At 46.7% G+C, this 22,753-nt stretch overlaps 1 protein-coding gene across 1 annotated transcript; it reads left to right on the top strand.

Annotated features, from left to right (window-relative positions):
• Nucleotides 1–3,847: 3,847 nt before the first annotated feature.
• TTC1 (tetratricopeptide repeat domain 1) lies at nucleotides 3,848–22,043 on the top strand. Its single transcript, XM_015641834.3, has 8 exons — nucleotides 3,848–3,944; nucleotides 4,691–5,015; nucleotides 12,822–12,882; nucleotides 13,979–14,091; nucleotides 14,312–14,348; nucleotides 16,131–16,279; nucleotides 18,237–18,291; nucleotides 21,065–22,043. Exons 2-8 carry the CDS (start codon nucleotides 4,698–4,700, stop codon nucleotides 21,196–21,198), a joined length of 867 nt encoding a protein of 288 aa, XP_015497320.1. The 5' UTR covers nucleotides 3,848–3,944; nucleotides 4,691–4,697; the 3' UTR covers nucleotides 21,199–22,043.
• The last annotated feature ends 710 nt before the right edge of the window (nucleotides 22,044–22,753 follow it).

The raw sequence follows: 22,753 nt of genomic DNA, 5'->3' as shown, positions 1-22,753 counted from the left end.
GATGGATGGATGGATGGATGGATGGATGGATGATGGATGGATGATGGATGGATGGACAGATCAATGGATGGATGAGGAATGCATTGAGGTTATTCCTCTCCAGGCTGTCCCTGGCTCTGCCCATAATTCCCGATTGTTCCCTACATCGCTGTACACTGGCACTTTAGAGATGGAAAACAATGATTAAAGTAATTTCTCAACAATTGAAACACTTGCTCCTGTTCCTGTAGGGCTGGAATTCAGCCAAGATCCCTCATCAGGATTCTCACTACAAAATAAAACACTTGTGGCCACTAAATTCGCCACTGTGGCTCCTGGGATGCAGTTGCTTCCCTCATCACCAGCACACGTAACTCCTCCATCAGGAATTAGATAAAGGAGTTCTTTCACTGGGATCTCTTAGAAAGCTGGAAAATTCCAGCAGTGGTAAGAGCTCAGAATCTCCATTTCAGCACTCCAGTGAGTGTCCTGCAGACATCCAGGCTGCCAGAGGATCTGATTTCTAAAAACAACACTGCTAAATCCCTGCAAATACCTCCCAAAACAGCAGTGAGCACTGGAGAGCCAAACCCTAGCCCTGGTTCCTTGAGCACTCTTGGAAAGAGTCTGCACATTGAGAGGCTTTTCCTTTGCCTCTCGGATAAGAAGAGTCAAACAACAGCAGCTTCACCTCCAGTCACAGCCTCAACACAGGGACAGGTAATAAAAATTCTATAAAATGGGAAAAAATTCCACATGGATCTGAAGTAGAGACTACAAAGATAACAGAGGAGAAAGTCTGATATGCCACCTTAAAATATGAAACTTTTGCAAGGCCACCTGACTTGTCCAGATGAGATCTTTTCTGAATATCTTCATTTTCCCCACTGGAATCTTTTACAACCTCCACCAGGCAAAGCCAGCCCAAAGGAGGGTGCACAAATCACCCTCTTCCTTATGTCAATCCTTCATTTGATGCAAAGTTTTCCTTTAAAGGAAAAACTATTTGGGCCAGGGCACGATCATAAGGCCTTGTGGGACAAGCCAATTTTTTTATTACAGCCAAAATGAATTTGCCAAGCAGAACTTGCAGTGGCACGTGGTGGCATCTTTTTCATGCTCATTCACAGACTTCCTGATGAACCCACTCTGTGGGCAAACAGATTCACCTCTCAAAATGAATTGCTGTCATTTAGCACCCAAGGTGTTCATAAAACACTGAATTTCCCCAGGTTAAGCTGCTGTGTGGAGCTTCATCCCTGAGGAGGGGCTGGTCCAGAGCCACCCAGTGGAGAGGCACAGCTGGAATGGCTCAGGGAGCTGTGTCACAGCCCAGCTGTACAGAAATTAAACCCATCAGGCTTCAGCACACTCAGCTCTCACAAAAGTGCTGCTTATTTGTGAGAAGAGTTATGGTAAAATCAATCCAGCTGAACGAGGCTGAGGCTGGAGAGCATCCTGCATCCTTTGCTCTTTGGAAATGCAGCTTCCCATTATCTTTACAAATGTGATGGGGAGAGGAGAGGTATTAGAAAGTACAGTTCCAGGCTGGAAAATGTCAAAATAGCAACTTTCTATTCAGCAGCTGAGCTCTGTGCTCTGAGTTTGTGTGCTTGACTTTCACCTCAGACAAATGAGCAGAAAATTGCCCGGCACAGGAGATAATCACAGCAGTCATGGGATGGAATTACCGGTGTGCTCACATCCAGTACTGCTTATCCCACATCTAACCAGCTCATCCCACCGGGAATACACTGAATTCTGGTTTGATTCACTCCACAAGAGAACTGCTCACTTTATTCCCAGCTCCTCCCTGGCTCACACATTCCAGAGGGCAGGACATGGAGCACAGGGACAGTGTGTCACACAAACACCTCCTGCACCTGGGGAGGGCAGAAACACTTCAGAATGTGGACCCACATCACGCTGGGTTTATGTCAATGCAACCCAGAAATGTTCCTGCCCACTGTGATTTTTTTGGGGACCGAAAGGTTGCAATTCCATCACCAGATTTAACCATCCCAGGACAACCTGTTTGTCTGCTTGGGTTGGAACCAAACTGAGAAAAGCAGGGCTGTGATGTCAATTTATGTCACTGGGACAGGGACGGGTCCCCCTGCACTCCTCTGCTCTCCTGCCTGGCTTAAAACAGAAAATGACATTACATTTTTACTCAGTTGTAAACTGTGACCTGGCTTTTTCTCAGAATAGCTAAAACTCCATTTCCACATAAGTGGAAGGAGAGAGGGAAAGGAAACCTGGGGCTTTTACTGGGAATTTCTCGTGACAAAATACATTGGCTTGAGCTGTGAAGAACATGCTCCCTGTCTAGCAATTCCCATAATCCTTATAGCACTCCAGCCAAGACACAGAGAAAAAGAGAATGGATATTCAAAATTAATAAGAATCCATCACTGCTTAAAAGCGGATGTAGTAAAACTTTAATTTATAGCTGTGATTAAAAAGCCTTTAATTGCCTATTTCACAATTTCCTTTCAAAACGTTCTTTGGGAAGCACAATCATTTGATTCCACTGAGACTTGTGTGCAAATGTTTAATTCTGGTGAAGAGCCTGAACTTTCTGTGACCTCCAGAAAAATGGTAATTATTTTCCATTTGCTTGATTTGTTGAGCTTTGGTTTCTTTACTGTGAAGATCAAAAAAGCTGTCCCGAGAAGTAAATTTAACATATGGCCTGGAGCCTGAGGTAGTTGTGCAATATTTGTCCAGAGCTCCAGCCCTGTCTTCCCCAACCTCACCAGTTTCACACGGAAAAGAAACGGGACCTGCTTGGAAAATCCAACATCGCCACCTATGGGATTTCTGTGGCCGGGGAGAGCCTCAAATCCTTCGAGCCACTGAAATCCCTTTGACACAAATCCAGCCTTTTAAACAGTAAGACTTCTTGGATATCCTACGTTCAATAATTATAATAAATAATGAGAAGGTATTTTCCGGATTGCTGGGTTTTCTCAACTCAAATTGTCACCTGTTGGATCTTCTGCTGTAAGCAGCAGTGTTTGGGAGTTTCTAAAGAACAACTCAAGTTCTCCCGAGTCTCTGGCTGTTTGAACCTGAGGGTGTTGGTCCATCCCCGGCACAATTCAAGACTCCTCTTGGGCTCAGATTTGAAATACTTTAACACCTTTATTGTTGTATGAAACCAGAATGGGGTGTGAGGCAGAACAAGAGGAGGATCATCCCAAAGTTCCAGGGTAAAATGCACATATTCCTGAGCTGTAGAACCATGAAATGGGAGAAGCAGGTCCTGGGACCCTCAGGGGGTTTGACACAGCCAAGAGCTGGTGCCACACCTGGATCAGAGGAAATTCCTGGGGTGGGTCCAGGCTGGGGATGCAGAGATGGAGAGAGAGATGGTGGCTGAGAGCTGCACGTGGGAAAATGAACCCCCATGCCCTGGGCTGATCCCCCAGTGTGGGCAGCAGGGAAGGGTTGGGATTGTGTCCCTGAGCCCTGCTCAGGTGAGACCTCACCTGCAGAGCTGCTCCAGCCCGGGACCAGCACAGGGAGCACCTGGAGCTGCTGGAGACAGCCCAGAGGATGCTCAGAGGGACGGAGCAGCTCTGCTGGGAGGAAAGGCTGGAAGAGCTGGGATTGTTCAGCCTGGACAGGAGAAGCTTTGAGGTGACACAGCTGTGGCCTCACAGGGCCTGAAGGAGCCGACAACAAACATGGGGAGAAATTATCTATGGCAGAGCAGCCCTGGGGAGAAAGAGGCCACTGGCGGCACGAGGCACCTGCCCTCATCTGTTCTTGGCTTTCTTCCTCTGCCCTCACCTGGCCTCACCTGTGCTCACCTGCGCTCCCTGGCGTCACAGCAGGGAACTACAGTCCCCGGCATGCCCCGCGCGCGCCCCCTCGCCCATTGGCTGTCGATGCCGGAAGCGGCGCCCACGTGCCGGAGGCGTGCCGGAAGCCGGAAGCCGGAAGTGCGGCTGCCGCAGGTGAGTACGGCCCAGGGCTCGGGGGGCCCGGTGGGGCCCGGCGGGGTCGGGGGCGATGGCCTCGGTCTGGACCATCCCCTCAGCTCCGGGCAGCGCGGGGCGGGCCCCGCGGACCGGGCCTGGCGTCCCGGGGGTCGTAGCGGGGCTGGAGGGGTCGCGCGGGGCCAGCCGGGCCGTGCCGTGCCGTGCCGTGCCGGGGGCGGTGTTTGGGCTCGGTCCCCCGGGGCTGTGCCCGGCTGCTCCCGGGGATCTGAGCTCGGCAATTCCCGTGTTCACGGGCGCAGGGCCCCGGGTCCCTGCACGGGGCATGGAATCAGGGGAAGTTGCTCTCGCCGCGAGAGATCCGAGTTTCCCTTCGGGGTGTCGAGAGCCCTTTAAAGATTTGTAAATGCGGATAAAATAAATAAAGTTATTAAGTACATTTAGACGTGTATAAATAAAAGGGGAGGAGGGCAGAGCAGCGGCCGGGCCCTGCAGTGGCTGCAGAGCAGTCACAGGGAGCGAGCCCAGCAATTCCCCCTGCTCAGGAGGCAGAGCTGCCCTGGGCAGAGCCCGGAGAGGGGCTGAGTCTCCTCCCTGGGGCTCTGCAGAGCTGCCTGGACACAACCCTGTGCTTGGGAGTGCAGGAGGTGGCACCAGTGACCCCCTGTGGTCCCTTCCAGCCTCAGCCACCCTGGGATTTGTTTGCTGACTAATCAATGATTACTGAGTGTTGCTCCTTTCTCATTTCCACGACCCCCTCCCAGGTCCAGCATGGAAGAATTTAAAGATGCAAGTCCGCCTGAGGAGTTACTGAATCACCTGAAGCTCTCAGACCAGAAGTCTGCAGGGACTGGCCCCAGAGATGCCCAGCACCCCCAGAGCTTTGGAAGTGGCTGTGCCCCTTCCCCAGGCCAGGATCCCACTGAGGAGTGTTTCCATGACTGTCACGACTCCTTTGAGGCCAAAGGACCTGTGCTGGATGATGAAGGGAACGTTCAGGATGACGGGAGTAGCTCGAGGAAGCAGACAGAACTAGATGAAGAATACTTGCTAGAGCTAGAGAAAGATATGCCAGAGGAGGAGAAACAGGTAATGCAAAGCACCAGTGTTGGGTGTGACATGATCAGTGTGCAGTCAGTGCCTGGAATGCTCTGGGGCTGACACAGAGGGACCTCTAAAGCCCCTGGGTGTCTGCTTTTACTGCTCTAAATTCCTTCTTTTAGCTAACCAGTGGTCGTGGCTTTCCTTGCTGCTCTTAATCCTCACATTCCAGGGCAGCTTTGGTGTGCTTTGAGCAGTGAGAGAGGTGGCAGTGACTCAGGGGTTACAGGCAGCAAAACTCTCCCTGTTGTTTACTGTCTGTGCATCCATTGGTTCCCCCTGGGTGCCTGCAAGGTGCTTCTCCAAAGTTCAGCAGATTTCAGGGTAATTTTCCTGAAAGGTTGGTTTAGGGAATCCAGAGAGTTGGGATTCAATTTGGATAGATCCCTGTGGATTATTTGGACTTTAATCAGACAAAAGCACATTAAGTGGGATTGTTTGCTTTCAGTGCTGGACAAACTCATCCTGCAGCAGGGAAGAGAAAAATGCAGTTTGTGTTAATATAGAAGTTCCTTGAGGAGGATAAAGCAATACTGGGGAGGGACAACATGGGACAGAGTGTCCTTGAAGTAGGAGTGAGACTAAAAATAATTCTGGTCTCTGCTGGACCTGGACCTCTGGATCTGTGTCTCAGTTTTGGCTCTAAATGGTCAGAAAGACACTGCCAATTGTAATTTAATAATGAAGAATAGGGGTTTGCAATGTCAGGAGGTGTTGTGGTGCATCCTTTGGAGGATTTTAGTCCAGAGTCAGGGAGATCTCTGGCACAGCTGTTTAACTATCCTGGAAACTTTTGTTCTGTGTTTAATTAGAGTTTCCTTTACTGCAGAGCTCAGAGTATCTTGGGGGCCTCCCCAGGACTCCTCTGGGAATTCAGTGTCTTCTTGTTGTAGGAGGGAGTTTGATTTGGGGGTTTTGCCCAAAACAGGCCATTCTCCAAATGCATCTCTGAGCAGAGAGCAAAAATCACCTTCCTTGACCTCCTCACACACAAAAATCATTTCACTGCCCTTGGGATTTTTCCAGTCTGAGTGAACAGTCCCTTTTTATTCCTTGTGTTTATTCCTGTTCAGTAAGGAGCACTGTCATCATGAGTCACTCTGGGGCTGCAGCACCAGCCTGGGACTGGAGAGCTTCAGAGAAAAACTGCTAAAAACTGGGGGGAAATCATTCAAGAACTAAACTCTAAAAGGAGCATCAAGCCTGGCAATTGGCTGTGTTAATTTTCGTGCTGTTCTTGCTTTGGGTGTATTTTTAGATAATCATCTCATTTTGCACATGGAGCTTTGCCTGCTGTCAAATGACCAAAATAATTGGGAATGTTGAATCTTGGCACTCAGCTTTGTGGAGCTCCACTGAAAGGGGCTACAGGAGTGCAAAATAACAAACTGGGAAGGTTTCCTCAGAGAAAGGCTGGAGGCAGCTGCAGCTCTCATCTTTCTGCAGGTTTATTTCCAGTGGTGTTGAGCAATTCTGCCCTTCAGAGTGTGGTTTGTGATTTCAGCTACCCAAACTGAGGGATTCTGTCTCTCACCAGCACCACCAGTACTGGATCAGCAGTTTTTTATGTTCCATGGAGAGATTTCTGAAAGTTGCAGGTTTTCAAATGTAGGGGTTTTTTTCTCTAGCAAAATATTGTTGGTATCTCATGCAAGCAGAGCTGCAGAACTCTGAATGCAGAGCAGAATTGGGAGCTCAGACAGTTGTTACAGCCACTGGAGTGGCCCTTTCCATGATCCCCCCCTGGACAGGTCACTCCTCAATTGCTGCTCCAACTCTCCTCCTTGTACTTGCTACTGATGGCCATGAATTTATTTTTAAAAGTGAAACATTCTGTATATTCTGTTTATAAAACATTCTGTTAAATGCTGCAGCTTTTAAGAAAAAGTCCTGCAGTCCCAGTCTGCAAACAGTGCTGTACATTCATTTACTCAGAGCTTTTTAAACCTTTTAAGTCTCCTCCTAATGACTCAAAAAGGGCTTTTTTTTTTGAGAAGGGCAACGTGCAGCTGCAGCAAATGAGACAGAAATAGTCAGAAGAGGTTTTTGGCTGCTGAGGTTGGGAGCAGCCTCTCAGCAGTCCTTGCTGGGTTATTGTGAGCCCATGCTGGCACATCTTGGGGTGAGTGGAGCACTGAGGGTGGTGGTTCCCAGGAAAATCAAGCTGTACTTTCAGGTCCAGGGCAGTGTTGGTTAAAACAGACCTGAAACAGGAGCCTGGGGCTGGCTCCTGGGGAGATGGACTTGTTTTGGCTGCTTGTCTGAATAACAAAAACTCCCAACCATGAACTGCAGCACCAACCATAAACTGTGGGCTCGGGGCACAAGGAGAGCTGGATGTGAGCCCTGCTCCAGTCAAATTTATGGAGCTGCTCCTTCCTAGGCTGGGGTTTTTGTAACCAAAGCCCATTGTTGTGTTCAAGAGCTGAAATAAACGGGCTCTGTGGGGCCATGTTCTCCAGTAATGGGCTGAAGGAAGAGATCTCGTTTATTCTGGAGATGCAAAGGCAGATTCTGGTCCTGGCTCTGGGTATTTCTGTGCAGGTTCCAACATTCCAGAGCAGAAACACTCACCTGAGCAGAGGCTGCTGCAGAGCTCAGAGGGAAGGAGCCAGTGAGTGATTGTGTGTTTTCTCTAATTACACTTCAAGAGCCCCATACAGTGAGATTTCTAATGTTAAGCAGCAGGAATTCCTTCCAGGGAGACAGCAGGGATACCCTGAGAAACGTTCTCTGCACAGAGAAGCAAAATAAGAACTTGCAGGGATATTAAGACACAAACCTGTAAGAAGTGTTGTTAAAAACAAAGCCTGGTGCCTTGCCTGGGCTTGCACCTCTGGGCTTTTGAAGGATTGAAATTCACCTTTACAGGGTTTGGTTGTTGTTTCACAAGGCTGCTGCTGCTGCCTCAGCAGGGGCACTGAGCAGTAAATTGCTTTTGATGCATTCCAAGCAGATTTTTCTGGCTGGCTGTCAGTGACAGTGATGGCTTTGACACGGGGCTGCTCTGCAGAATTAATCCCAGGACACCCAGCAGCTGTTCCAGGGTCATTGTTCAGCCTCCCCAGCCCTGCTCTCAGGGACACCCTTTAATGAGGAGTTTATCCAGTGCAGGACTCCCAATCCTTCAGCTCCTCCATCGTGGCAGATGCTGTTCTGTCCCAGCACCTGGCCTGGGGAGCTCCAATTTGGGATATCAAACCCTGTGTTCTGTAAGACACGGGAATAAATACCCAATATTCCTCCTGAGCAGTTCCTTCTCTGACCTTTCCATGTGCCCTGAACCTCCAGCTGGCTGGGATCACAATTCCTGTTCTGACAGCAGGAAATGTGTCAGCAAGACAAGCAAGAGAAGATTCTTGAGTGTCTTGTGAGCAGCTCTGTAAGAATGTGGTAGAACTTTAGGATTTTTAAAAAATAGGATTTTTGAGTGATGCCTTAGAGTCTTGCTGGGATAAACAGTAAAATTTCCCTTTTTTTTAATGCTCCTGTTTTCTGCAGGCTCTAAGATATCTTAGAGAACATTGGCTTAGTGAAGACATTTCCTTTAAGCTGCCTCCTCCTCACCCTTCCTTTCCTCCCTTTGCCTTTGGGTTGATCCCATTGTTTTCCATAAAGGGAAGCTTCTGTATAGAATAAAACATCCTGTTACATTTCTGAGTTAAAGCCTGGAGAAGAACATCTGAGCAGTAAATCTGTATCTGCAATCATTAATTGCAAGAGCTGGTCACAATTTGAATAAAAGCTGGAATTATAATCTCCCTGTGTGATTTATAATTCTTTGAGTTTTAAACAAACAAAACTCATTTGCTGAGTGACAATTTAGTAGGAAGAGAGAAAAATCTCCCTTTGTGTCCCTTTGAGTGCTGCTGTCTGATTTGAGTCTTGTGCTCAGTTGTGCATTTCTCTGGCAGAGCCTGCTCCTGTCAGATCCTTTTCCTCTTGTGCTGATGGATTTCTGGGCAGCTCCCCCTGCCCGAGGCTGCTCCTTGGAGCAGGAAGGATGACTGGCACTGTTGTCACTCAGGAACAGGCACACTTAGGCTGGGCTTAACTGGAGCTGGCAGCGAGGGCTGTGACCCCCTTCCCTGTGTCTGGCAGCGCTGCTTCCAGTTTTGTGGGATTTGGTGATTTGGTTTTCCAGGGAATCCCAGGGAGCAGGGACAGGCCAGGTCTATCCATGCCATTGCCCTCCAACCTCCCAAGTGCAGCTTTGGGTGTTTTCAAGATTTAAAAAAGGGGGTTTGGGGGTGCCTCCAACCTTAAACTGAAATCCAAACCCTTGGATGCAGGATAGAGCAGTAGCTTCCCAAAACTGCAGGGGGAAGCAGACAACTGCTAATAAATGACTGAGAAGTGGGACTGGAAGGTGAAAAATGCATTCCTGATCTGTTTAAAATTCCCTTTTCTGTGCCCCCTCTGAACTCCAGGAATTTGGATTTCCCTGGTTTTGGGGACCTTCCCAGGGGACTGTGAGGTCCACTGGAAGTGGAGTCTCCAGAACTGGAGCCAGGAACATTTCCCAGCAAAGGGAAATCAAGGGATCAATCCAAGCACAGGAACAGCCAGAGGAAATGTTGGGAATGTTGAATACCAATGTCACAAACTGAGGGTGTTGTTCCTTCAGCTCCCACAGTTCAAGGATTTCATTTCTGTTGTATTGCTCACTTCCCAAGGAAACAGGGAATATGTAGGCTGCTGTCTTCTCTAATAGCAGAACAATGCTTTTATAATTCTAAAAATTACTTTAATATCCAAATAAAATTTATTTATAATTATATAGTTATAAATAAATTCTATAAAATTCTGTTTCATATCGTGTTTTTCTTGTTAAGCCTGAGTGTTTTGGCAGAGCAGCTGAGGTGCAGGGGCTGTGTGTGATTTAGGTTTGTACTTTATTGTCACAGGGCCAAGCTGTCCCTTGTCATGAGATCATCTCCAGCAGCCCTGGCTTTGCCAGGCAGGTTTGGGTTAAATACTGATTTTTTTATTGAGTATGGGATTGGAATTCAGTATCCAAATTTAAACATTTCTAATCAGATCCTGTAAGAATAATCACTGGTTACATTCAGTTATTTCTTCTGAACTTCAAAAAGTATTTAAACCACATCACAATCAGTGCCTGCCATGGAATTTGTCATCTTTGCATTACTAAAATTCACCAAAAAAACCCCAAACCTTTATATTTTGCTGCCATCAAAGAGCAGAAAATGCTAAACTGGGGAGTGGTGGCTGGCTCCAGGGCACGGAGCAGGCCAGGATGGCTTTTCCTGGGATTCCAGGGTTCAGGCTGCCCTTTTGCCCTGGATTTGAACAGGTCCTCGCAGCCTCTCCTGGAGCAGCCCAGCTGAAATGGAAATTGTAAGAGTTGTCTTTCTGTGTTAGGAATTTCTGTTACAGGAATGTCTGGATGGAGGAATAAATAATGGATTTATTTCCCACCCTGCCTGCTTTGCAGGGCAGTGCCTTTAGCGTGTGAGGGGCTCATCCATTTTTCATGCTTTTACATCTTGTGGAAAAGCCAGAGGAATTGGCTTTTAGATGTTGTTTCTTGGTCAGTCACACCTGGAATGCAAATCCATTGATGTGCAGGAGGTACCCACAGACTTCACCTTTGTAAAAATACTTTGGACACTGTTTGGAAGTGAAACCCATCAGCCAGGGATGTGTTGAAAATGTTGGTCAGGCTCTCACAGAAATGCAAGTTTTGAACCATTGCTGCTTTGCAGGATGCTTTGCAGAATAAATCACAAAATCATACACAGAGCTCTTCAAAGTGCTGCTTTGTTGGTTTTCCTTTTATTTTTTAATATAAAGCTGAAGCTTTCTTGCTGCAAATCTCTTTTTATGTTAGCATTTAATACATAATTAGGGTAAACACGTAATATTTTTTAATAATTTGGATAAAATGAAACAAAATATCGATCACACAGGTCAAACTTCTCATCCAGCATCCCTCAGTTCCAGGGTTTCTGGCTCAGGACTGGTGTGAGCATGCTGTAGTTGTGTTCATAATAAAAATCCTTTCATTCTTGTGGAGCTGTAACTGAACCCTGTGCAGCAGAGAGTGCTCATGGCACTGAAAGGCCACTTCTAAATAGGTCATGAGCAATGAAGTCAGTGGGGTTTGTGTTTCAGGCAGCCCTTCCCCTCACTGAGGGCAGTCTGTGGAGATCTTTCCAGCAGGATCCTCATCCCAGGCCTGCTCCATGCTGAGATGGGGCTGCTTTGTTCAGTGCCATCGAGTGTTGGGATCATTTCCACTCTTTATGCTCTGCAGAATATTTAAAAATGCTTTTTTTTTTTTTTTTTTGTGCTGTCCAGGCAGGAATTTCTGTCTGCTCCCTGGAAAATTGAGGTGTAGCAGTTCCACATTGCCTGTGCTGAAGAGCAGAATTCTGTATTACACAGAGAAATTGGGATTTTCATGCAGCCTGAAGTGTGGAATTTGTATGTTCATGTTTAGAAAGCACCAAGGGTGACCCTTGGGGTGTTGTGGAAGGATTTGGGGGGGTTTGTCAGCCCTCCCTGAGCAGAGGCACTTCCTGAAAAACTGGGCATGGTTTGTCTGCCCTGTGTCTTGTGGGGTTTCTGTAAAATGTGAGCAGTAGTGGGAACTGGAAAAGCTATTTAACAGGCAATAGGAACAGATTTGATGGTCTGGGCGTGTATCAAAGGGCTCAGATGAGATTTTGCTGTGGAATTTTGTGTCATGACTCAGTGTCCTTCCAGTGAGCCTGGTCTGTTCTGGAGCTGGTGCCAGTGGTCAGGTGAATCAATTCCCAAGGCCAGTAAAAGCAGGAGGAGGAACCTGTGATTTTGAGCTGTTTGTCAGCTCCTTGGCATAGCTGGGAGCTGGTGCAGTGCTCCACACTCTGTACTATATTTAGCTGTTTCCAAGGAGATGTTCTGTGTGATATTGATAATTGCATTAATCCTTGATTCACACAATCTGCAGGAAAGGAAACTGCTCCTTTTCCTACTGTTGGCTTTTTAATTGCTCAGTGATCTGTCATTTACAGACACCTCCATTGAAGTCCTTTGTGTGCTGGGAGAAAAAGCAGTGCTCCAAGGATGGGTTTTGCAGCACAGAATGACTCCTGAGCTCTGTGATGTTTCCCTGCTTTGTTTCAGGAATGTCTGCACTGTCAGGAGGTTGAAGGGATGGCTCGGTGACATCCTGAGTTTTCTGTGTCACAGGCTGAGAGCCTGAGCCCCTCATGCCAAGGTTTCATGGTTGAAAACACAGCTCTGCTCACATGGGCAGTTCTCACTGGACAAAGAACCCGCTTCTGGGGCTGCACTCACTTCACCTAAAAAATCTTTCAGGGCAGAAATCTTTCTCAGCCTGGACCTTTTCCTTGTGCATCTCTGACAATAACTGGAATTGCTGAGGTGGAATTATTTCCAGCAAAACTTTTGAGACTTTACATTTAAAATATATTCTGCACAGCTGACCTGCAGTGAGTGAATGAAATGGAGTTGGAAAGGAGAAGCAAACAGCTAGCTAAAGGCTGATGTGTTGGTTTAAAGCATGGAAATCTCCATGGATGCTCTCCCTGCATCCTGGTGCCTGTGAAGTGGAGCTTTTTAATTGCCTCGATGTTACACTCCAGTGTTTCATGGATGTAGAAAGGATTTCGTGTCACAGGGTCTACAAGCAGATCTTGGCAGAGTTAAAACTCTTCAGGTTATGTCTTATTCTGCTTCCCTCCCATACTTTATTTGGAGCTGCAGCTGACCTAGTTGTTCATTTCAGTGAAATACTCTGAGACATTGTCTTTTCTTTTGTAGAAAAGAAGAAAGGAGAGCACGGGGCTGAAGGAGAAAGGAAATGAGCACTTCAAGAAAGGAGGTGGGTTGATCATCTCTGAGCACCCTGTGGATGTTAGAGAATCTCACATTAGTTCTGAGCCATCCTGGTGGTGCTGCAGAAAACCCTGAGGAAGCTCTCACACCATCCTTGTTGAATTTTATCGCCCCTTTCATTTTTCATCCAGCTCTAGAGAAGAGACAGAGCTATCAGACCTCCTTCAGAGGTTGTTTAAATCCCAGAGATCTGGATACTAAAGCTGGATTCCCATGAAAGCTGAGTGTTTACATGCAAACCCATGGATTTTGGACTGTCTTCCAAGAACAAGAAAGGGTTTCTTTTACTCATCAAAAAAAGGCTTCCCCAGGGCTCTGATCTGGGCTGATGGTTGTGCTTAGAACTCATGCAAGATTTGGAGCTCTGGAGCTGTCTTGTACCTTTATACATTGCTTTTAATGAACAAACAGAAGGGGGGAAGTGGTTTTGACATCTGCCTTTGATTGAATCTGCTGGTGGGAGGAGGATTCCCAGAGAGAGCAGGAAATGCAGGTTCCTGCCTCCCTCAGTCAGCAGGACACAGGCAAGGAGTCCGTGTGCCCCGAGGAGCAGGCAGAGGCTGGAGGTGCCTTGTTGTGCCCTAAGGAAACACAATCCAGTGATCTCTGGAGGCCTTCAGGAGGGAACTGCTCAGCCCAGGAGAGCCACAGGCCTGGAGTGCTGGAGTCTCATCCCTGAGAGCCCCTCTGGTCTTTTAAGTCAGGTGAAGGTGATGTGGCCATCAAAGCTCTCTGCAGCTGCTCTGAGCAGCTGCAGTGCAGTGACAGCTTTACACCCTTCAGCCAAAGGAAATCCACCTCTGCTCAAAGAGGAAACCATTTCAGGGATGAGAATTACATCCACGTCCTGCTGCACTTGTTGCATTCAGCTCAGGAGTACATTTCTGCTTTTGTAAGCAGAATTAAGTCAATTTTAAAATAATTGATTGTATTTATGTACTTAGTGATGTTCTTTGAGAGCAGCTGCTGATTCTGGTGTCATATCACCGGATACTGGGAATTGTTTCCAAAGGAATCTCAGCCCTGGGGTTCAGTGATTTGAAATAAATGGTTTGGGTTGGGTTTTTCCCGTTTCTCTGCAGATTATGGAGAGGCAGAAGACTCCTACACCAAGGCTCTGCAGATTTGCCCAGCTTGCTTCCAGAAGGACAGGGCTGTTCTGTTCTCAAACAGAGCTGCTGCAAAAATGAAACAGGTGAGTGTTGGTTTTATTCTGTGTCACACCTGACTGAGGCTGGCACAAATGCAATTATCATCAGAGCCTCCAGGACCATGGAGTCCAAGCTGTGCCCCATCCCCACCTTGTCCCCTGCCCTGAGCACTGAGTGCCACCTCCAGCCCTTCCCTGGGCACCTCCAGGGCTGGGGACATGAAGAAATGTGACTTCAATCTAACAAAACTGTTCTGTGCTCTAGGACAAGACAGAGGCTGCCCTGAGTGACTGCACCAAAGGTATTTTTTTTTCTCTCTGTGCTGCTCTAGTGCCAGATTTTTATACATAAATTGTGTCATTTAGTGCCTTTACTGCAGAGCTGTAATTTTGGGCATAAGGATCTTTAAAGAATTGAACAGAAAACACCTGATTTGTATTACATATTTTGTAAAATGTCTGTCATACCTTTCCTATCTGCAATAATCTACTTTCTATTCTCTTGTACCATAAGGCTGCAGTTTGTACTTATTTCTAAGAGGAAAGTCTTTTCTGTGGAAACCATTTCCCACACCTGTGATTTCAAACCCACTTCCACCTGCCATCCCCCCCAAATCCTGGTTTAATCCCAGATTCCAAAGAGCTCGGAGGCTTTATAGAGTTAAAAGCATTACCAAGTCCTTCTCCTGCACAGCTTTCGCTTTGTCACCAGGGCTTATGTTCCCCTGTTCCTGCCCTGCACAGTTCTCTCTCTGCACCTTCTGGTGGAATCAGTTCAGCTGTGCTTTGCTTTATTGCTTCCACCCACTCACCCACCCTCGAGTGTTTGTTAAACTCCCTGTGACAGCTGGGGAAAAAAATCCAAATTACCAATCAGAGAACTAATCCAGTGGCTGTGTGCCAGCCCTGTCTGCAGAGAAATGGGAGCTGTGCTTGCTGAAAGGGCTCCTGGAGGTACCAGATCCTCCCTGGCCTCTCTCACTGGGATTTGCCTGGCTCTGCTGCTGCTGATTTCTGAAAAACACCTTGAATTTCGCAGTGGCTCAGAAGGAATCAATGTGCTTTGAGCAGGGAGACTTCAGCTGCCAGGGCCTGATGCTCCCCAGGGACTGGAGCACAGCAGAGCAATTGAGTCACCTGCAGCTTGCTGACTGTGCCATTGCCTTTGTCCTTCCAGAGGAAATAAACTGCAATACTTCCCTGGATAATCCAAGATTTAATTGTTCCCAGAACCATTTTAATGGGCTGGGAATTATAAAATGGACAGACCTCTTTCTGTGATAAAAAATCCCTCACAGTCCTTCTTTCTGAGGTGAAATCTTTCACATTCCCTCTTTCTGAGGTGAAATCTTTCACATTCCATGTTTCTTTGGGTAAATCTTTCACATTCCCAGTTTCTGTGGTGAAAAATGGATGAAGGAATTCTTGAGGAATTACCATGTGGAGGTGACTGCTGAGTTTAGCATTCAGTCTGAACTGCCACTGCAAACAGCCCTGCCTGCCAAGGGAGTGAGGGGAGGGAAAGCTGAGATTCAGTCAAGATGCCCCTCTCCAGCTCACAGAGATGAAATCCCTGCTTGTGCATTCCCAACACAATCTGGACTGTTTGATATTAAATTCAGAAGAGCTCCAGAAATTCTCCTGGAGTTTGTCTCCACTTGAACTGAGATAAGCGTGGCAAGGCTGATTTTCCCTGCTGTGTGTGTCTGGAGGGAGATTTAACTTTAGCTGCAATCTAATAATAGCCACTTACTTGCTAAACACACAAAAACTGAAATATCTTAGGTCCTTAAAGTTCCTGTAGCATCACTTAGAATCCCTGCATGGATAGGATTGCACATTTCAAGCTTTGTGATCATAAATCACTTTCATCTGTGAGAGATTGTGGACATTAAATGAAATATGATCATGAGGCTGTCCCAGGCAGCTGTTTCTGAATTCTGACTTAGCTTTAAGCTGTGCCTCTGCTTGATCCTGAGTTACATTCTAAGGACAGCTTACAAATGTAACACACACTTCAGAATTCATTTGGGGGGTGGAGAAATGTTTCAAGTACAATTCTGGGCTTTGCTTTTGTTTTCCAGCTGTGGAATTAGACCCTCACTATGTCAGAGCTTTGCTGAGAAGAGCAGAACTCTATGAAAAAACAGAAAAATTAGATGAAGCTCTGGAAGATTATAAGGCAGTCCTAGAAAAAGACCCATCAGTTCATCAAGCCAGAGAAGCTTGCATGGTAAGCTTAAGCCTTTCAGTGAACTTTGGCCTAATTTATTTATCATTATTTTAGTTCAACTTCACACCAGTGAACCTGCAATGGATTCTGCCTCAGAAGGAAAAAACACTCATGTGCATCACCTGCAAATCTGCCTCTAAACCTACTCTGAATGTGTTGTTACAAAAATCTTTTTGAAAGGCTTAATTGTTCTAAGTCTCCATTTGGGAAAATAAATCATTAGCAGTGATTCTGCCCCCCTTTCCCCCACACTGTGGTGTTGTGACAGATTAGGAACAGCTTTTATGGCATATTAGGCAAGAAACCTTGCCTGGAATGATTTCCTGGGGGACTGGATCAGTTGCACTGATGGCAGAAAATAATTCTGCTTAACTGTGTGAGTGCTGTTGGTGGTGAGGGGTGATCCCATCAACAGCTGAGCTCCCATCAAGGCCCTGCTGCCTCTGGAGCTGGGCTGGGGCTTCCCCTGGGCCAGGAACAGCTCCCCAGGGAATGGGAACAGCCCCAAGGGCTCCAGGAAGGTTTGGACACCACTGCCAGGGATGTCCAGGCTGGGATTGCTGTGGGGTCTGTGCAGGGCCAGGAGCTGGACTGGATCATCCTGGTGCTCTCTCCCCACTCAGGATAATCCAGGGTTCTGAGTCAGAGCCTCAGGGGTGGCTGGTTCTGTTCAGGCTGGTTCTGTTCAGGCTCTTTGGAAGCCCTGCAAGTGCAAACACTGTCCTTGGACCTCTGCAAAGCCAGGATCTTCTCTCAGTGACTGTGCCAGAGAATCCCACAGGAGCCCTTGCCCAGCCCCAGAAGGGAATCTCCAGCAGTGCTGCTGCTCCTCTGGCCATCCCCCAGGCCCAGTCCAGAGTGATCAGTGTTTATTCCTGATTTCTGTGCCTGGGCAGTGCAGAGGGTGGGGGTTCCACCCTTCCTGCTCCCTGCCCTCCCTTGGCAGAGCCCTTTGGACAAAATGCCCCCAAGTTACCCTGCACTGGCATTTGGTCTGTTCTGCCTTGAGCTGGTCCTTGTTGGATTTGAGGGGAGAAGCAAAACTATTGAGACTGAAGCTTAAAACTCCCTCTTTGAAAACCTGTTAAGGAAATCCTGACAGCCATAATTTTACACTTTTCAAATATTCATCATAAATCTCTAAATTTCATAAGAAACTCCCCCCCAAGCTTCAGCTGGTGACTCCACATACCTGCTCTAACCCAGAGGAGGCTGAGAAGCTGAAAGGTAAAAGTCTCTGCTTTGCAGGAATGTCACAGGATCTTTTCCTCCTCACTGGTAATGAAAATGATGCCTCAAGAAAATCTGCAAATTGGCTTCATTCACAGTTAGAGCAAATCTTCCTCCTCCCTGCCCACAGGAATGATCTCACACTGCTCTAGGGAATGTCATGACCCCGCTAAATGATGGATTAAAATATGAAATGCACAATAGTTCTTTGATTCCTGATTTGGTACCTGCTCCAATACTTGAGCACTGTTTGTATTTCAGGAGTGCAGAGCTGGGGTTCTGATTTCAATCCTCAGTTATTTTTGACTTTTTCAATGCCAGACTAAACAGTTTGGAATTATCATGGTTTGTGGTCAAATCATCCCTACTGCTGCTTTCCCAGAAAGTTTCATTATATGGGAGCAATGGTTAGCTTTGGGTTTTCCCAGGTGTGTAACTCCTGGGAGAACTTCAGCTTCCACACAGTTTTTGAGGGTTTTTAGGGCAGATATAAAGTGATTTCCCAGAAGCAGCTGCACTTTGGGATAAGTATCACAGACACCAGATAAAAATGAGTGTCCATAAGGACATTCCTGGAGTGGGAAGTGCTGAGTCTCTGGATTAGCAATGTTCAGTCTGGAGTAGGAGCTGCACAAACCAGGATTTGTGTCTCTGTCCCTGCTGATGTCCAAAATGGGAGCATTATTGAAAGCAGGGATCTGATCCCAGTTTTTCTCTCTTTCCACAGAGATTACCACAGCAAATTGAGGAGAGGAATGAAAAATTAAAGAAAGAAATGCTGGGTGAGTAGCATGTACTTCCATAAAAACCTTTACAGTTTATTAGGAAAAAATGCATTAATTGAATCTGTTGTATAAAATTTAAAGGAGGTAAATCTGAAAAGAAATATTTGTTCAGTGTTAAACAAAATTCCTGATTTCTTTGTAGTTCTGAATTGCTTGGTTTCACCTACAGTAAACTGAAGACAAGGAGTTCTCCCATGCAGAAAAAGCCATTAGTTCCATTTAAAGAAAGAAAACCTTCTAAAACAGTTTCATATTGATTTATGTAAGAGCTGGGGAAGATGGTTTGACACAGCCCAACTGCTCAGCCCTTTCTCCCTGCAAACATTCCCCTGAAAGGGATGAACCAGGGCTTTCACTAAACCTGTACCTAAAGGAACTCCCCCAGCTGGAATAACTGGGGATGTTTGATCTGGGGGCTGAAGAAATAAATGTGATTCTTCTGTAGCACTCCCAGCCCAGAGACCTCCAAGTGCTCGTGTTTGCCCTGATTTATTCAGCATTTCATTGCTGTTTGGCTGGAGGCTGAATTGGACCTAGCCAGGGATAGCACCAGGAGTGGAATTACATTTCCTAAGGCAGTGTTTGGTGGGAAGGGAAGGAAGTGTTTGGCTGCTCTGCAGAAAATCAGGTTAAACAAACTCAGCCTGTCTTTCACACCGATTCTTGATATATTTGAGAAGAAGAGACCATTTCAGCTTATGCTGATGTTTTTCTGTCATTTCTTTTCTCATTTGCTCTGGCTTTGTTCTGCTCTGACCTAGCAGAGTGTCAGTGCAGAGCTTTGCAGGATCAGAGTCTGCTTCCCCCATTGTGCTGAGAGCAAGCCCCAAATAAAGCAGGTCAAGGGTGATGGGGCTATAAATAAATGACAAATGCAGAAAATCTCCAGAAGGATCAGGCCCATTGGTAGGACATGGGATGGGTTTCAGCACAAAGTAATATGGAAATAATTCCTGATCTTTGCTGAACTCTAAAGGACCTCACTAATCACAAGGGATTTGACTGGAACAGTAAATCCAACCCTAGTTCTGCACTGCTGGTTTTTTCCTGGATATCAGACTAGGTGGGATCTCTTTTCCCTCTGTACTTCCCATGAACTTCAGTGACTGAGGATGTGAACAGTGACCATTTTCTGGGGGGGTTTGTATTTCTCTCCTTAAAGCCAACCATTTCCAGTCTTGTTTAGAGACTTTTAGAATTATTGTGATATCTGGGACCACTCCTCTGGGGAGAAGGTGTGAGCTTTAGAATGGTTTTAGCAGTTTGGAAGCCAGAGCACCTTACCTGGGCCTTCCTGCCTAAAGGATTTTTCCAGCTACCTGAGATCAGCAAAGATATTTATTAGGCTTTGTGCCTAAAGAATTATAGGTTGGTATTTTTTAATATTGACAGTTATGTTGTGTTTGCAGCTGAGCTGCTAAACCCCAACCCTGCACAAGGTGATTTTAAGTCATTAAACCAGAGCCAAATTACAGTTCAGTCCTCATTTACCATTTAGGGAAGGGAGAGGGATTTGCCCTTGCTCTTTTAATTGCTTAAAAATGTTGGTAACACAAGAAGTTACACGGAGAGGAGACCTGATCAGGACATTTGTCTTTTCTCCAAAAGAATTCTTTTCACAAGCAAGATGGAGCTTTTCAACTTCCAAACCCCACATTAACACCGGCAACTAAGCCAGAATTGTTGCCAGAAACTCTGAATAGCAATTAATTTTGGCTGTTACATCTTAATGTAAATTGTGAGTAATCTTTTCCTGCATCTGCCTCTTTCAATAGGGTGTTGAATTGCAGTTTAGGTGAGTAATGAATCACAGACTTCTGAGCCCTAAATTGATTTTTACAGTTCTGATTTCTTCTTAACCTCTGAATATTTGCTTTGGTGAAGAACCTGAATGTGCTGGAGGTGCAGGTGGAAAATAAACAGGGTGTGTTAGAAAGAAAAAAGAGCAAAATGGGTGAGAATAAGGGCAGAGGGAGGAGAGGGTGACCCTGCTTGGGGACAGGGGGTGCTGGAGGCTGGGCAGCCTCTGCAGCTGAGTCCCAGCTCCACGTGGTGCCTTTTCCTTCCTCCCAGCACAGGCTCTGAGGGAGCTTTTCTTTAGGAGGGGATTGCAGTTCACTACAGCCCTTAATTTAGGGCTGAAAGGAGCTGTGGGAGGAGGAGCCAGAGCTTCCCTACAATGCTGGGTCTGTGTGTGCCAGGACAGCAGCAGCAGCTCCGGGCTGGAGTGCCCGGAAAAGCCAAGGCTTTCTTCTGCCTCATTAACAATTAATTCAGTGTGGCTGCCCCAGAGCCTGCCCGGGGAGGCAGAGAGCAGGAAGGTGAGCTGGGATGTGCTGCTGGAATTCTCACAGAGCCCCAAATCCCTGCTGTGCTGGGGAGCTTCTCCCGGGCGCTGCTCCCGCTGTGGGGTGGATCCCACGGCACTCAGGGCTGTTCATGGGTTTGGAAAAGAGCAAACAAAAAAGGATGTCCTTTTGTTGTCCTTCTCCTCTTACAGCTGTAGCAAAATTCATTTCCCAGAGTCAGGAATCACATGAGATCCATACACTGACAGGACTTTATTATAAACTCACATATTCTGTGGATATTTAACAATGATTTTTATTTCCTGCTAAGAAATATTATAGATATTAACAAAACACAGAGATTTCCTCAGCATTTAGCTGTGATGGATAAATCAGCAGGGCTGGGCTGTGTAGTTGGGTGTAAGTCCATGGGAGTTCCCCTGTGCTCAGCTCTCACCTGCTCTCTTGGGATGTCATTGCAGGCAAACTGAAAGATCTGGGCAATTTGGTCCTGCGCCCCTTTGGCCTGTCAACAGAGAACTTCCAGGTCAAACAGGATTCATCAACTGGCTCCTACTCCATCAATTTTGTTCAAAACCCCAACAACAACAGATAACATGGATTCAGTGTGGCTCTGCACATCCCATGCCAGGATCCAGCAAACCAACACCCTCCACCCCCAGGGGAAGGGGAGACTCAGCAAACTCATTTCCCAGCTTGTGAAATTATTTGCAATGTGGATGTAAAGCAACTCATTCAACTTCTCATAGTGATAACTGTGTCCAGTGTGTGATTTTTATTTTTTTTTTAATATTTTTTTTCCCCTTCCCTTGAGGTGTTTGTTTTTTCCAAGAGGCAGTTGCTTGGTTTGGTCCACCCAGTGCTGGCAGCAGCAGCTCAGGGGAATCCAAAGGCTGGAACAAAGGCTGGTGGTGTCCTGGGAAGGGGGAAATCCAGCAGCAGCACTGCCCCACCCTCAGCTGGGTGGGACTGGCACCCCCTCGGCCACAGCTCTGCCCTGGAATCATGGATCTTGTAATAAAGGCTTGGGATTTCTGCTCTTTGGGTTGTGAGGTTCTTGCCTGGGCTGAGCCCTCCCCAGGGTGGGTTTGGCATTAAATAACTCCTTGCAGGACATTCATGGGAAGCAGTGGGATTTTTGGCCCTGCTTGCAGTGGTGTTGTCATTGAACTTCCTGCCACCCTTCCAGCAGTTTGTTTACTGGGTATTGATTTTTCTGAAGGCAACAGTGACATTTTGTGCCTCCCTCTCTATCTGCACACCTTGTAAAGGTACCTTCAAATGAAATGTGCTTGTCTGAGATCCATTCATGTTGCAGAGATCCACAGTAAATGGACCTGGAGGACTTCAAAGTGTTTCTAGAATGAGATGATCTCTGAGGCTCCTTTCAGCCCAAACCAGACTGTGATATAAATACAAATATAAATATATGTGTATGTATATATTTATATGTTGTGGTGGTTCATTCAGGTTTTGGAGAAGGTGCCTTTTGTAATTCCTGCTTTCCTGGGTTTTATCAGTGCTGAAGTGTTTGCATTGGAGGCGATTTTGCAGTTGTCTCCATGCAGATTTCAGTACATGATTTAATTAAATAATTAGCAGTGGCTGCCTTGGCTATTGGGTGTCATCTCCAATTCATTTCAGGAAGTCTCTTTGTGTCTGAAATTGAGGAGCTCCAGCCTTTCACTGAAAGGAAAAGCCTTTCCAAACACAGCAGGTTTGGTGCTTCAATGTCATTTTTGTCTCTGCAGCTGTGCAGAGTTTTTCTCATTATCCTGCTGCATTTTTAGTTTAGTTTTAGTTTAGAGCTGGGCCTGGGGTCGGATGAGCTGTGAAACCTCTGCTGCCTGAGCTGATCTCTGCAGGGAGGGCTCAGTGCTTTGGGATTAGTAGAAATGTTAAAAATCTTCCCTAGAACCTGGAGCACTGCAGAGCAAAGGTGTCCAGGCTGCTGCAGGGAGCCCTGCATCACCAGCCCTGCTTCCACTCCTGCAACAGCCCAGCACACCCCTGCATGTGCAAAAATGGAACCATTTAGAACTGCCCTGCATGCTTCACATTTTTAAATGTTGAAATTCTTTAACATTTCCTTGCTCTGAGCAGTGGATTTCTGTCCCCACTCACCCATGGGTGCCTCTTGTGCCCGGTTA

The sequence above is a fragment of the Parus major genome, chromosome 13, assembly GCF_001522545.3.
Source record: "Parus major isolate Abel chromosome 13, Parus_major1.1, whole genome shotgun sequence".
In the NCBI taxonomy this organism is placed as follows: domain Eukaryota; kingdom Metazoa; phylum Chordata; class Aves; order Passeriformes; family Paridae; genus Parus; species Parus major.
This window is presented reverse-complemented; position numbering and strand designations above follow the sequence as displayed.